The 15,993-nt window shown below is 43.4% G+C and overlaps 2 protein-coding genes and 1 long non-coding RNA gene across 3 annotated transcripts; 2 read left to right on the forward strand and 1 right to left on the reverse strand.

Annotated features, from left to right (window-relative positions):
- Positions 1-3,522, reverse strand: LOC105356291 (uncharacterized). The gene is made up of 3 exons (XR_910492.4): positions 3,043-3,522; positions 2,874-2,958; positions 1-1,839 (listed from the first exon to the last, which is right to left on the reverse strand). It is a non-coding gene; the product is annotated as an uncharacterized LOC105356291 (long non-coding RNA).
- Positions 3,523-3,639: 117 nt separating this feature from the next.
- Positions 3,640-6,169, forward strand: LOC105356289 (chymotrypsin B). Its single transcript, XM_023952045.2, has 7 exons — positions 3,640-3,794; positions 4,103-4,206; positions 4,284-4,363; positions 5,230-5,311; positions 5,395-5,575; positions 5,667-5,800; positions 5,891-6,169. Exons 1-7 carry the CDS (start codon positions 3,743-3,745, stop codon positions 6,050-6,052), a joined length of 795 nt encoding a protein of 264 aa, XP_023807813.1. The 5' UTR covers positions 3,640-3,742; the 3' UTR covers positions 6,053-6,169.
- A 7,855-nt stretch (positions 6,170-14,024) lies between these two features.
- Positions 14,025-15,873, forward strand: LOC101170410 (chymotrypsin A). Its single transcript, XM_004066809.5, has 7 exons — positions 14,025-14,174; positions 14,456-14,559; positions 14,634-14,713; positions 14,792-14,870; positions 14,952-15,132; positions 15,301-15,434; positions 15,517-15,873. The coding sequence occupies exons 1-7, from the start codon at positions 14,123-14,125 to the stop codon at positions 15,676-15,678; spliced, it is 792 nt and encodes a 263-aa protein (XP_004066857.1). The 5' UTR covers positions 14,025-14,122; the 3' UTR covers positions 15,679-15,873.
- Positions 15,874-15,993: the final 120 nt, after the last annotated feature.

Genomic DNA, 15,993 nt, shown 5'->3' on the forward strand with positions numbered 1-15,993 from the left:
ACATTTACACTTTTATTGTTCATATTGTAATTTGTTGACAGACCATGTCGTACCAACATAGAAAAAACCCACTGCAAACAGTAACACAAAGGGGAAAAAAAGATAGGACAATAGTCTGTCCAACAGTACAGGCAGTGCAGTAGGAATTGGTGTGGTCTTCCTACACCTCTTGTCTTTCTTGTATGTTAGGCCAAAAATTCTCATCCACATCACAGCGAATATCCTCTCTTGCAATGCAGCGAAATATGTTTGTCCCATTATGACAACTTGGTCAACCATTTTGCAGTTAATGACTTGTACGATGAACTAATGACTAGGTGTTTTGAGGAGTCACTATTGACTATAGCACAGTGAACTATTTAATACATTTTGATCAACATGACATAAACAATTGATAATGTAGCAAAGAGCAGAGAATTGTACATAATCATTTGCATGGATGTACCAAAGCAATTGCAACTTGTTCAAAAAAGTGAGAAACTGCTTAAATGATGTGCACAAGTGACATCATGATGTGAAGATTGAACAAATAGTTTTGGGAATTTCATTCTGATCGGAGAATTGTACTAAAGCGACTGAGAAAAACTGTAACAAGCCTCGTTCATTCTGTGCTTCCTCCAGAATGCACAGATTTCAAATACAAAGCTACACTTATGTAAAAAGGTGAAAAGTTTATTTGAAGAGTATAAAGCACGTAGGAAAAAGGATGACAGCTCACCTATGATGTAACGAGAGAAAATGTAATTTTCATCTTGCATTGCTTGTTCTGACAAAGATATGCATAAACAAGTAATACGTCCTTGTTGTCAACATCTGCAGATCAGATGGAGATTGTACCATAGCGTTATATTAGTCCTCTCCAAAGATGAATGTCTTTGACTATAGCTGAGCCACCATTCTAGCCATTAGAGGCATCTTCATTAGTCTTTTAACGGCAGCCTATCCTTGAAGTTCATGACAAACATCATGTGGAGGGAAGATCAATTCTTCACCAACAGGGAATGGCTTTCTTGCTTTAGCAAAACAGTGAACCACTAAGTATGCTGCATTTTGTGCATTCTAAGGACATACAGCGGGGCAAAAATGATTCAGTAAGCCACCAATTGTGCAAGTTCTCCCACTTAAAAAGATCAGAGAGCCCTGTAATTTTTCATCATGGATATAACTCAACTATGAGAGACTAAATGAGTGGGGGAAAAATCCTGGACAGCTTGGTCACCATCCTCCTCTCACCTACAGAGTCCACTGGGTCCAGGGGACAGCCCAGGACAGAGCTAGCTCTCTTGACCAGCTTGTCCAGTTTCTTTTTGTCCCTTTCATTGCTTCCTCCACACCAGCAGACCACAGCATAGAAAGTTGCTGATGCAACGACAGTCTCATAGAAGGTCTTGAGTAGTGGCCTACATACACCAAAGGACCTCAGTCTCCTCAGGAGGTGGAGGCGACTGTGGCCCTTCTTGTGCAGGACCGTTGTGTTATCTGACCAGTCCAGTTCATTGTTGATGTGAACACCCATGTACTTGTACACATCCACCCTCTCGATGTCCAGTCCCTGAATGTCCACTATAGGAGACTGAGAAGCCTTTTTTGCGGAAGTCAACCACCATCTCCTTCATTTTGGTGGCATTGATGTGAAGGTGATTGAGTTCACAACAGGCCACAAAGTCCTTGATCACCTTCCAGATCGTTTCCCTCTGACACGCGTCCAACGATGGCTGTGTCATCGGAGAACTTCTGGATTTGGCAGCTGTTGGAGTCATGGTGGAAGTCGGATGTGTAGAGTGTGAAAAGAAAAGGAGAGAGCACTGTCCCTTGTGGAGCCCCCGTGCTGCAGACCACCTAGGCAGACACACAATCAGTAGTTGATTAATATAGAGAGTTGATGTAAATCTGTGTCTGAAAGACACAGATTTACATCAACTACATTGATAAAACAATGTATGGCGTATGTCTCAACCATTCAAAACGCAACAAGAAATTACATTTGCGCTGATCAATATCCCATTTCCACGTGGATTATTACCGACATCTGTAGCTTGTCAGATGTAATTAAATGGAGGGAAATAAAATGCCCCATCACAATGCGTAATGACGCACAATGGCTGATCTTGCGCTCTTAGAAGATGTGGCAAATGGAAGAATTCGGAGTGAACGCATCTTTAGACAGCAAGAAGACATGCTGGCAAACGAGGACGAGTGGCTTATGAGCCGGTTCCGACTTCCTCGAGCCGTCCTGTTGGACCTCTGCGGGTTTTTTATTTGGGCCACGGTCCGAAGTTGTGAGGCTACAGCATTAACGGCGTCTGCCACCGTTTGCCACTCACATGCCTTTTTGGCATTAGTAATGCCCACACTGTGCCCTCCAAACAACATTTTTCTCCTCTTTTCCACCTCGCCAACGATAACTTCTACTTCACATTGAGTGAAGTTACGTTTTTTTTGATTTCCTCTCTGTGTTTGCCATGATCTCGCCATCAATGAATATTCATTTGTGGGCGTTTCACGGACTATTTATGGGCAACTATAGGCGTGTCATGAAGCCGCAAAAGCTGCGCTACATTTAGAATTGATTGTGATTTATTAAGGGAAAAATCCGTAGGATGTGCGTGCGCAGGGTTTTATAAATCCGAATATTTCTGTATGTTTCATCCGTACGCCACTTCTGACGCAAATCCTACGCAAAGTATTATAAATGAGGCCCCAGGTCTGCAGTGGATGCACTCTGTGATGAGCAAAGTCTGGATTCATCCCCATCAACATTTTATCCACAGAGAAACTAACCCCACCTAAAAGCATTCGCTCCAGGACTTTTAGACACTGAAAACCCAGATCCGTTGAGTTCAAGGTCTGATTCTTCCTGTCAGATCATCAACCTGTTTTTGAAGCCTGCTGGAGACCCTCTTGCAGACCGGTTCAGACTCTACCACAGGGACCACGAAGTCTGTCTTATCTTCCCTCCTGAGGTGACACAAAATGGAACAAATGATCCATTTTTGCTTTCATGATTCAGTAGAAATGTTCAATGACCTTGCTGCAGTTCACCTCTGCGTAGCCTCTGTGAACACGAAGCCTGACAGCAGCTGCTCTCACCTCAGACCCTTATCACGAAGGCAACACCTCCGTCGGTTCCGGCGCTGACTGCCTGAAAAAGATCTCTGTAAAGCCAGTGAATGAAATAATTACAGTTTGATGAGAATTGTCTGACACTGGTTCGGACTGCAGGAAATCAGCTGTTGAGTTGAAGTCAGGTCTTTACAGAGCCAGCAGCCTCAGGAGGACGAGCCACTGCTCCACAACTTCAAGATGTCCTGCCTCCACTTTAAAGGGTCTTCAGGTCAAACGTCGCCACTGCTCACCAATCATGCATCAGTGGTGGGAAACAGTGTAAAAACTATTTCAGCCTCATTTTCCAGCTTATTTACAACCTTCTTACCCCAGAACAGAAAGCAGAACTATTTTTCAGCTCCTGTCTAAACTTTGTGTCTGTTCTGTCTGCCATTGCTCCCTCTCTCATCTTTGTCCTGCTTTATTCCTTATCCAAAAATAAATGTAGTTGAGGAAAACTCCACTGGCCAATGAGAGAGCTGCATGTCGGGGCGTGAAAGCTGTGGGAACTCTACCTCTGCCTCAGCTCTGATAAGCAGCTGATAGCCTTCATGAAACTCTTCTGATTGGCTGCGACCTGCCAGCTTCCAGGGATAAAAGCAGCAGCTCAGTCCCCATTGGCATCGTCTTCATCACCATGGCCTTCCTCTGGATCGTGTCTTGCCTCGCCTTCATCGGCGCTGCCTACGGTGAGACCGGCACACACAAACATGCTCAGTGACTTTACCAGGTTGGGTCGTCTACAGGCTGATTGACGTTCCTCACATCATCTGATGGCTTTTATCTGCCTGTAAGATCCAGCAGCTGCAGCTCTCTGAAAAGAAGCAGCAGTTGGAGCAGAACCTTCTCTCTGATGTTCGGCTGAGTCATAAACCAACTTTTATTGACCCGTCCGTTGACCCGGACGTGGCACGCCATGCAAAAATCACACACAGCTCCGCTTCCAGGAGAAAACAGGGGAACAGACCTCCTAATCCACTATTTGTCCTCCTGCCAGGTTGTGGCACCCCTTCCATCCCCCCTCGGGTGACTCACCAGGCTCGCATTGTGAACGGTGAGGAGGCGGTGCCTCACTCCTGGCCCTGGCAGGTGTCCCTGCAGGTAAGCCAGTGGACTTCAGGAACTTCCCAGCTCCTCTGTTCCAGCGTCTCACCTCTGTTTGTTTTTCAACCCCACAGCAAACCAACGGCTTTCACTTCTGTGGAGGATCTCTGATCAACGAGAACTGGGTGGTGACGGCTGCTCACTGTAATGTCAGGTCAGTCCAGAACCTCAGCAGGTTCTCACTTCTTCAAAAGTCAGTTTGACAAAAACAGCTGCTTTTTCTGAAGGTGAATCCACAGCAAATAGATGTTTTTCACTGGTTGTCCTCCATGATGGTCCTGAAACACTGAATGGCGGTTGAACTTTCTGTTAAGGCTCCTCCTCTCAGACCACAAAAGTCTGACTGGCTGAATAATTTACTGTTGTGTACAACTGGCTGCCCAGATTCATCTTTATTTTTTTCCTAACTTTTAAAGTGGTTTATTTATGGTTTAGAATTCACATCTTTAACAAAGTTAAATGTGGTTTTGTTTTTTGTAATGTTTTGTGATTCAGATGAAAATTTTAAGTCCCACTAAGTCCTTCTACACATGTCCTTAGGGTCTTATGGACACTTTAACCCTTTACCTACCTGCTCAACCAAATAGTAGAGCACATTTAGAAAACATGATTAAATGCAGAGAATGTGTGTGTTACTTAAAGCTTAGCTTCAGGTACCACATCAGCGAGACTCTTCTAAAATATTTGTGTTCTTTTAGGAGCAAAACAACATTTACAATCTAACAAAGGTTCAAAAATGAAAAAGAAAAATTTTTCACATGAAATTGAAAGATTAATGATTTCCATCTCTGTAAATGAGAAGGTGAACAGGCTGAAGATGTTTTTGTCACAAAGTGAGATTTTTATCTGAGCACATCTCTTTCTAAATACAATTTATTATTATTATTATTGTCACTACAAAAGTGGAAACAGTTTTTGTAGATAAGGAAAGTTCAGGTGCACATCTATGTGCCTGATCGGTGGCCTGGCAGCTGAACACTGTGGGGGTACAGCTGGATTATGGTTTGTGGCTTTCTCCAGGACGTACCATCGTGTGATCGCTGGAGAACACAACAAGGGCGCTGGCAGCAACGAGGACATCCAGATCCTGACCCCCGCTCAGGTGAGACCGGCCAGTCCGCTTCCTCAATACCCCCACCCCCACCCCCACCCCCACCCTCGTTAACTCCCTGCTGTGCTCCTCAGGTGTTCACCCACCCTCAGTGGAACCCCAGCACCATCAACAACGACATTGCCCTCATCAAACTGGCCAGCCCCGCCAATCTGGGCGCCCACGTTTCCCCCGTCTGCCTTGCTGAGTCCAGCGATTACTTCGCCCCCGGCTCAACCTGCGTCACCTCTGGCTGGGGCCTGACCCACCACCTGGGTATGCCCCTCGCACTCTGACACACACGATGACCTGCCTGGAAGCTGCTCATATGTTCAGGAGGTCTTACTACCCCCCCTGTCTCCCACAGCTCCCAGTACCCCCAACAACCTGCAGCAGGCTTCTCTGCCCCTGCTGTCCAATGACGACTGCAAACTTTACTGGGGCAGCAACATCTCTGATGTCATGATCTGTGCTGGAGGAGCTGGTGCCACCTCCTGCATGGTAACCCCCACCCCCACCCCCCAACATCCCTGACCCCTTCCTGTCCTCTGCCTGACTGCTTACCTCTTTCCGACATGTCTGCTGTTTCAGGGGGATTCTGGCGGTCCTCTGGTCTGCACTAAAGACAATGTCTGGACCTTGGTGGGTATTGTCTCCTGGGGAAGCAGTAGCTGCTCCACCAACACTCCTGCTGTCTACGCTCGTGTCACCGAGCTCCGTGGGTGGGTCGACCAGATCCTTGCAGCCAACTAAATGTTAGCGATGGATCATACCTCCAGGCCTTGGGTCAGCCAGGCCTCCTGAGGCCACCTGAACCTGCATTTCAGCAGAACACGAGGAAGCCGACAATAAAAGTTTACACATCTTTCAGCATTGTTTGAATCGTTTTTTTTTTTCAACCAGTGTGTCTCTGCAGTGTGAGGTTTTTGACAGAACTGCATGACGCCCAGTAATGATGAAAAACAGATTCACTGAATGTTTTACTTCATCCTAAACAAACTGAACTTGGATAAAAACCTTTGTCCTGCCACGTCAAATGCTTAACTATTAGTTGTGAGCAGGTGTTCTTTTCTTGCTTCCTTACAATGAAGACAGACTTTGTCTTAGTATTTTTCTTGATTCTTAATTTTATAGATTTCACACAAAAATCAGATGATAATGACAACCTCATTCTTAAGTTAACCCTTGTGCCATCCTATGACCCCACCCTTACATTGACATGTTCTCCCTACCATGACAAAGGTGGATAAAGGTGGAAAGATTTCATGTAATCCATGGACACCAGTGAAGATCACAAATCGTTGAAGAAAAAAGGCTCAGCGCACTGTCTAGTGGGTCTAGATGACCCAACTCCCAATGTTAAAGTGCCTAGGATAGCACAAGGGTTAATGCGGAACAAAAAATAACTTCAAGGAAAAGATGCCACAAAAGACACACAGTTCAACTAAATACTACCTGCATTTTATTGTAATTTCAGTCTGAAGTGTGCAGGCTGGGTTATGGCATCGCCTTTCTGTCAGTAATCGCACAGGTGAAACTATGTTCCTGCACTGGAGAAGAGCTGTCCTCCAGTTCCTCTGATGTGAGCTCTGCAGTGTCAAATCAGGTACAAGAGACAGCAGTTCCTAGTGTTTTTGATGTGTACTGATTGGTCAAGGAGGATTTAAATGAAGTGCAAACTTGACAAACTACTAATTTAAAACTAACAAAAATGTTCTAGATGTGTTTGATGCAGTGTAGAAGGAGAATCACATTGTGATTTCAAAAGTCAGGGATGTAGCTTGAGGGAACCAAACACAGATGACAAAACTTGCAGATAACAAACTAATGTTTTCAACAAACTAGAAAAAAAACTGGATCTAAATTTAAAAAAGTTAAAACCTGACATATTACACACCAAACCAAACCTTTAAGTAAATCCTAAAATGTTACCATCGTCCAAATCACCGGGCAAAACTCCTCCTGAAAGAAAAATAAATCTATCTATCTGATGGGAGGGAAAATTTTAAAGTTCAGCAAATAAAAATTAGCTGACAGATTTGTCAGATTTAGAAAAGTGTTCTAATATTTTCCGCATTTATTATACTTTTATAATCTGTCAGAATTGACTATGAACAGATGTGCTTCATGAGTCATTTGTCAAATGAAAAGAGGAGGAGGCTGCCTGATGGGGAAAAATGGTTTATTGCTTCAAAGGAAGGTGTTGGTGTCTGGATCCTGTGAGGTAGGAGATCATTTCTTTCAGAAATAACCAGGATAATCCAAGAGTGAGATCAGACTAGAAGATGAAAAAAACTGGTATACTGTGGTCAAGGCCAGCAGAAATTGAGGGGTAGCGTTATTCTTCTTCCACTCCTTTTAAATGATAGACATTGGTTATTTCAACAATGCTAGAAACTGGCGATGGGGTTGGCAGGGAACAGCTGGCAAAAACACTCAGACATACAATAAAGGTGAGTGCAAGTGTGTCAGGAGGCCTAAAAACTACACAGATGGAGACCAGAAGTGAATCAGAGGGACACACATCTCTATCCCATCTGAGTAGCCGTTAGGTCGCAGGCAAGCACAGCTGGAAATGTGGGACTGCGCTGACTGCGAACCGAAAGGTTGACTACAAAACAAAGCATTGTGGGAAACGGTGTCCAGACAGTTCTTGTAGTATAAAGAGCGGCAGTGGCTCTGGCGGTAGAGAGGGTTGTCCAGTGATGAAAAGGTCGGTAGTTTGATCCCCACTAGCCCCAGCCAGGTGTCGTTGAGTCATTAGCCAAGACACTTCCCCCTCCCTGCCTCCAGTCTGGCTCCACTGGTGTGTGAATGTGCATGACTGTCCCGGCGATGGTCAGAGGGACCGTAGGCACAAACTGGCAGCCACGCCCCTGTCAGTCTGCCCCAGGGCAGCTGAGGCTACATCAGTATTTACCATCACCAAAAATGAATGAGGAGTAAATGAGAATGGACACATTGTAAACGCTTTGAGCACCAAGAAAAAGCGCAGATAAATCTAAGCCATTATTACATATTATTATTGTTAATATAAAGTGATGCTGAACAGAAATGCTCAATAAAGGAAATCTGTATATTTTGTGACTCTTTCTGCAAATAGTGAATAACTGAATAAAAAACATTTCTTATTATATAAATGGTAATGGTAAATGGCGTATACTTATATAGTGCCTTTCTTCCTACAAGGACAAAGCGCTTTAGAGTCACACACACATTCACTCACATTCACACACTGGTGGCGGCTCCGCTGCCAAACACAGGCGCCCGCCAACCACCAGAGGCAAATGGTTGTAGTCATTGAAATCAACGTCATTCAGATTACTTTTTCATTAGAAATAATTTTACTAGAAACATTTAATTATTTTCTTTATTCTACTGACAGCCAGTTTAGTTTTCAAGCTGAAAATCAGACAAACATTTGTATTTATGGAACAAAAGAAACTCATAAGTACATTCAGCACGAATCCTCTGTGGGTCTGTGTTTCATTGTTGTCTTGAAGAGTTAAGCAAACCAAACGTCTCCTCAAAATGATCAAGCTTTGGTCTTCCGTAATGTATTTTATACAGTGCTGTTAAGAGTGCTGTGCTGATCTGTCGTGCCAAAGAAAAGGTTTAAACTGCCCAATACTATGCTTGATTTCTGTCATGAAGTGAAATATCCTGGATGTGATATGTAAGGTTTAATGCCTGAAGAAGTGTGCATTATCAGAAATTAACGCACGCTGTGGAAGCTTTAGGATCTAATTAAAACAGATCATGGTGGTGCAGTATGAGGGAGATCTTTGTTGGTCCAGGAATGAATACTTTCCAAGCATTTTGAAGACTTTTCATTTATTATATTGTAAAACAATACTACAGAAAAGGAAATCATTTCAACCCTCACTAAAATCAGACACAGCACTGTTCGATGCCTGTCCACTGTTTGGAGTTCCTGTTGTAGACACTTTAAATATTTGAGTTTTATTTAGATAAACACTTAAATTCTGAACTTCATGGGTTCAATGCGATCACTTCGTAGTATTCAGTACATGAAGCATAACTCTGTTATGTTTTAGTGTAGCGGGGGTTGAGACGCTGTGACGAGAATGAGATTTGAATACTTTGGTTAACAGATTAGATTATTCAATTATTTTGATAATAGTAATAGTAGTAATAATATCATTTGTTACAATGAGAATGATTAAACTGCATGCAACTAAATCTGAGTTCTGTTCTGTGGTAAAGATTTGAAAAAAACGGCAGCAGCGTCTGATTATAATCTCAGATTATTTCATTGATCAAGTTTAGTTGTCTGTTAAAGAGGTGACTTTTAACTCACCTCTCATTAGACACACACATCTGTCACACACATAGACACTATTGTTGTATTTGAGCAATTCACGTTGTATCAGGTTTTCTTGTGGTTATAAAATGAAACAGATGACACTAATGGAAAGTCTTCTCACTCAACTTCATGATTAATTCAACTATTTGTCCCCTCAACCCTGTAACGCCAACATTGTCAGACATTACCTATCAAAAATTTAAAACAAATAATTCAATGTTTGTTGACTTTGGCCTGAAATATGGAGAACTATCCTGTAATCTGTGTTTTTGATTGTAATTCTTCATAGAAGGTAGTTTTTTTTAATGACAATGACTTGGGTGCTTTCACCAATTAGTTACAATTTTAGAATTTAGGTGATCCAAAACATATTATTTGCTGTCAATTTTCCATGTGTATTGATTTGATTAGAACATGGGACATCTGACTGACGTGAAGATGTTGAATTTCTTTTAAACAAATGTTATAATATTCAAAGATGGTGTATGTAATGGGGTTGAAAGATTACTGTGATCACATCTGGAAGTAAATAATCAAAAAGAAAACTAATGCCTGAGACTGGAAAATGTATTTTTCTGATAGGTAAACATATCCCTGATTACTTGGAATGTATGTAAAAATAAACATTTTGTCTAAAAAATGGTGAAATGTTCAAGTCCAGTTGGATTAATTCTCACGGCGTGACTCATCTCTGCAGCCACATCGTTCCGGTGTGAGCGGGTCGTCTCAAAAGCTTGAAATGTAGTGTTCCCTAGGAGGAGCAGACTAAAGCCCAAAACCATAGAAAAAATATAATATTTTAAGTAAAAATCTATGAATCAAACCAAACAGGCACATTCTCTTTATGTGTATTGATACAAACTGGACTAAACAATAAAATATGCCATTACTATCACTTTTTTTTGTTTTTTTAATGGATATAGTCCTTCCTAAAGGGCCTTCCTTTTTCTTAATTTTTTAAGTTCTGCTATATTATATAACCAAATTTTATCTTGTTCCCCAATATTCATTAATTCAATCATCTTCTACCGTTTATTCCCTTTCGGGGTTACGGGGCTGCTGGAGCCTATCCCGGCCACTTGTGGGTGAAGGCAGGACGCACCCTGGACAGGTCTCCAGCCTGCCAGAGTAGTTGCCCATTAATCTTTTCTAATAAAAAACAACAAGAACAACACCACCAGTGGTTGTGGAGAATTTCCCTCGTTGCACTCTCCACAGCCAGCTGATGGCGCTGTCGACCGTGTCAGAAGCCTCGACACAGCTGAGTTAACTTGACTCAATGTGGCAGGAGTAGGGGTGTAACGATTCATTTTACCAACAATTCGATTCATATCATAATTTGCAGTTGCTGATCTGATTCCTAGTCGATTTTGGTTCATTTTGAACAATCTGATTCAGTGACCTAAAATCTATCCCAAAACATCTTTATCCAAAACTTCAACCAGTGGGACTCTGAGATACTGAACAGTGCAGGTGAAGTTTTCCAGATCCCTTGTTTTTCTTGCAAGATAATCAAGTGTACATGAAATATGTGTCCAATTCTCAGAACATTTTAGCACACTGTATGGTCACATATCTTTGCTAATTTCAAAGTGTTTCCACACATTGGACTGGAATGATGGACTGATCAGTTATTGCTGCATTACATGTGTGTTGTTTGCTGTGATGCACTTGGTCGTTGTTACGTTATAATAATGCTACTGTGTCTCAGTCCAAATGCTATTTTCCAACGTTGATTACAATTATTTTTTCATTTTGAAACAATTTAATGGTTTAGGTTGCTTTGATTAACAACTCGCCTCAGACAGATGGATCTGGTTGGATGGTAGGAATCGAATTCACGTCATAGTTACACCCTGATCTAAAGGCCTAGTTTCTAACATCCCTGGAGTCCAGAACAGGTAGTGGATTTTCCAGGTCACAAGGTCGAAGCAAATGGATGAGCTCCATAGTCGAGAGCAGACTGAAGAACATAAACAGAAGATTAAACACGGCAACAGACCAGAGATCAGCAAAACTTACTACAACTCAAGACAAGCAGACAGACCGGCAGGGTGACGGTGGAGGAACCGGTCTTAATCACTGGAGGAGTGATGAGTGGCAGGTAAGTCAGGACGCCCTGCCCTTCATCCTGAACACCTGCGGCAACAAAACAGGAAACCAGCAGGCCACCAGACAGCATTAGCAACAACCACCAGCAGAGGGAGACAGAGAGGCAGGGAGCTGTAGTTCCTTCAGTAAACCGAGGTTTTACTTTGGTAAAGCTTTTGGTGTTTACTCCAGCTTTAACCTCAAAGCTCCAAATATCGCCACCAATAAAGATTCTTTGAGAGTTTCTGAACATTGCAAACTCCGCTCAACATGCCCCTCCTACCCCAGCTGATTTTCTGTATGTCCACTGTATGTCTGTGGTCTGGAGAGCATTCTTAGCTCTACAGGGTATTTAACACATGGGGGCGTTAACACATGAAACGTTTTTAAGATAAACGTTATGTCAGAAGTCCGGAGCCAGGGACCTGAAATGGGGAAAAGAATGATTTATTCTTTCCCACTGTGTGTCAGAACTCAAGTATGATTCTAACCAAATCAAATCAAGTCTGTAATCAGGTCAAGTTTAATTTGGCAAATTTCTGATTCATAAGACCACAGTAGTCATTGTAGGCCGCTAAAATGTTTATGGATGCCATGATTTTACATATATTACAAACGAAACAACACTCGAACCATCAGTCACTTTATGAACAACAATGAAAGTATTAGACAAAACAATTAAGATGTCATCATTATCCTTTTTGACTAAACATAAAATGTATACCTGGAACAATTTCATCAAGTATTCAGACATTTGTCTGATATATAAAATGATTCATTCTTTGTCATCTCCTTCACTTAGTTTGTAAATATTTGAAGCAGCTCACAACGAGTCACACGAGGGTCAGTTCGAGGAGATTTCCCCTTTGCCCAGAAGTGCTTCGGCTCAAAAAGCCACAGCGGCACAGGAATGGAACTCTATCCCTAACAACACCGTAGAACTAGACTCACAAAGATTGTTGATTAAACATCTTCAGAATGGGCTGATGATGCATCAGACATGTCAACGTATATTATCTATTAATGCCCCGAATTTAACCATAAATGTCTCTATAAATGTCTGCATTTTCAAATCTCTAATGCAGTCAATTTGTTTACATTTTTATGAAGTTATGGTCAATCTCTATGGCTCGCTTGTGTTTACATTTCATTGTCATGATGCATACCTAACCAGTTGTGGTTAGAGTGTCCGCCCTGTTACTGGAAGGTCGTACCAAAGTCATACCAAAGACTTTAAAAACGGGACCCAATGCCTCCCTGCTTGACACTCAGCATTAAGGTGTTGGAATGGGGGGGTTGAGCCACCAAATGGTTCCCGAGCGCAGCTGTGTCTGCAGCTCACCGCTGTAGAACAAATTTCGCACACCTCGGTGTGTGACAGATAGTGGGACTTAAACTTTACTACTTATTTACCGTACTTTTACTGTTTTTTAAAATTGCATTGCATTTTGTTTCTAATTTTATGTTTTTAGGGCGACAATTTTACCATCAGTCCAAGGACAGCAGATGGAAAATGGCTTTTTAGCTGACTCTGGTGCACTGGCAGCAATGCTTTTAATGTGCAATATCCCTGTCAAATGAATGAACAAATCATTAAATAAAATGACTTCACAACTGTTGAAGTATATGTCAAATCCTGTTAACAGTAGGGTTGTTTGTTCTACTGCAGACAGAATGCCAGCCTTAACAAAGCTGACCCCCCCTCTCCCTGGTGTGAAGAGCTGATCAGCAGTTTTCACAGAAAACATCAAAAGATCTGTTCTAAATATCATTAAGTGGAGAGGAAGACCACACGGAATGCAGAAAATACAAAGAAGTTGTTTTTGGAAGAGTTGGATGACTGATTTCTGGATCAATATTTCATAAAAGGCTGATGTGGAAGTTAAACCTTGACTGTGTGAGGTCAGGACTGCAGCAGATGTTTCCTTACAGTTCAGCGCATGTTTAGACAATAACATGATAACGGTTCCAAGTAAACATTGGAATTTAAAAGTTTGGTTTAAAACTTCTGCAGAGGTTTCTGAGCGTTCTTGACCATAAAGTGTAAACTGTCCTTGATGTTGAAGCTTAATTTCTGTTCTTCATTCAGTACACTATACTGTAGTATTAGTTTCTCTGGAATTCAGGACATCATCAGTATATTTCCCTCCCTTTTGTCTCATAGACATCTTGAAGGGACAGACAAATACATGGACCTGAGCTGTTTGTGGTTTGTCCCTCTGCTCAGTTTCACATGTCTGACCTTCATGTTCCGGCTTCTTCAGGTGGAAAACCAGACTGCATCAGCTCCATCTGTCCAACCTCCCAGACTTCTCTGATAAGACGCCCCCTCTTCCACCCAATCAGGCTCCTGTGCTGGGGGGTATAAATCCTCCACCACTCCACTGTGCAGACATGATCGAGCCATGGCCTTCCTGTGGATCCTCTCTTGCCTCGCCTTTATTGGTGCCGCCCACGGTGAGACTCATGCCGTGGCGTTGACGGTGTCAGCATGCTGATGAACAGCTGATGGAACACTACATGACACTTCCAGCATTCACAAACCTCCAAACACTTAGACTTTTTTGTTGGTGTGATGATGATGAGGATGATGATGAAGATGATGATGATGATGATGATGATTATGATGATTATGACCGCCAGACTACAGTTGAAAGCACAAATGTTCTTCTTAATCTGTCTTGTTTGGATACCTAAAGACTAAATGATGATGATGATGATGGTGGTGATGTCAACAGGTTGTGGCAGGCCTGCCATCTCCCCTATCGTGACCGGTTACTCTCGGATTGTGAACGGCGAGGAGGCGGTGCCTCACTCCTGGCCCTGGCAGGCGTCCCTGCAGGTGAATGCCGGCCTTCACATGTCAGCAGAGTCGCATTGATGTTGCAGCTCTCACACGTCTGGCTGCTCTTTCAGGATTGGTCTGGATTCCACTTCTGTGGTGGCTCTCTCATCAACGAGAACTGGGTGGTGACTGCTGCCCACTGCAACGTCAGGTAACCCCGTGGTGAAAACACCAATATGGTGGCTGTCTGCTGGTGAATTAAGCAAAGGTGTTGCTGCTGTGCTGTCAGGACTTCTCACTATGTGATCCTCGGAGAACATGACCGCAACTCCAACGCTGAGAACATCCAGGTGCTGAACGTTGGTCAGGTGAGTGACAGAACCGGCTCTTCGCTGCGTCTCGTGGTCTTGCTGTCGTCTGGCCCCTCTCACGGTTTCTCTTCCCTCCAGGTGTTCAAGCACCCTCAGTACAATTCCTACACCATCAACAACGACATCCTGCTCATCAAGCTGGCCACCCCCGCCCAGCTTAACACCCGTGTGTCCCCCGTGTGTGTGGCTGAAACCACCGACAACTTCGCTGGAGGCATGATGTGTATGACGTCTGGCTGGGGTCTGACCCACCATGCTAGTGAGTGGCCTTGGCTTTCTAAAACCAAAACATCTGATAAATCTTAGGTGCAAAACTTAAACTAAACTGGGTTTTTCCTTGTAAAATCCAGAAATTGTGTTTTGAAAACTGGATCTGGAGGATTCTGAGCGGACTCTACATCTGAGCCTTTGTGAAAATGTCTTTTAGATGCAAACACCCCCGCTCTGCTGCAGCAGGCTGCCCTGCCCCTCCTGACCAACGCTAACTGCAGCAGCTACTGGGGCAGCAACATCACAGACCTGATGATCTGCGCCGGCGCCTCTGGAGCCTCCTCATGCATGGTGGGCGCTGCTCCGCCTGTGCCACCCCCACACCTGTGCTCCCTCCCTCTCACTGACCTGCTTCCCTCTGCTCTTCCTTCAGGGTGACTCTGGCGGTCCCCTGGTCTGCCAGAAGGATGGAGCCTGGACTCTGGTGGGTATTGTGTCCTGGGGAAGCTCAACCTGCAGCACCTCTATGCCCGGTGTGTATGCGAGAGTCACTAAGCTGCGTGCCTGGATGGACCAGACCATAGCTGCTAACTGAGCGCGTTCAGCAGAAGGACCCAGCCCCCCCCCCCCCCCCCCGTTCAGAACCTCTACATCAGCATGTCTTTTAGCATGAACAAACGTTTTTCTCCTCTTGGTCTCCTCCTTCCCTTTAGGATCCACTACTGTCCCTGCCATTTTCTCATGTGAATTCAGCACATGAACTGAATAAAACATGTCCAAAGAAGCAGAATTTTTTTGTGCTGATGTTGACGTTTTACTGAAATTCTTTGAGAAACTTACCGAATGTCTCGGTACACCGTCCAGCATCCAGAATCAAACATAGCAGGAAACATCTACTCTGATTTCTTTT

The sequence above is a fragment of the Oryzias latipes genome, chromosome 3 (assembly GCF_053564925.1).
Source record: "Oryzias latipes strain Hd-rR chromosome 3, Olatipes_Hd-rR_3.1".
NCBI classification, from domain to species: domain Eukaryota; kingdom Metazoa; phylum Chordata; class Actinopteri; order Beloniformes; family Adrianichthyidae; genus Oryzias; species Oryzias latipes.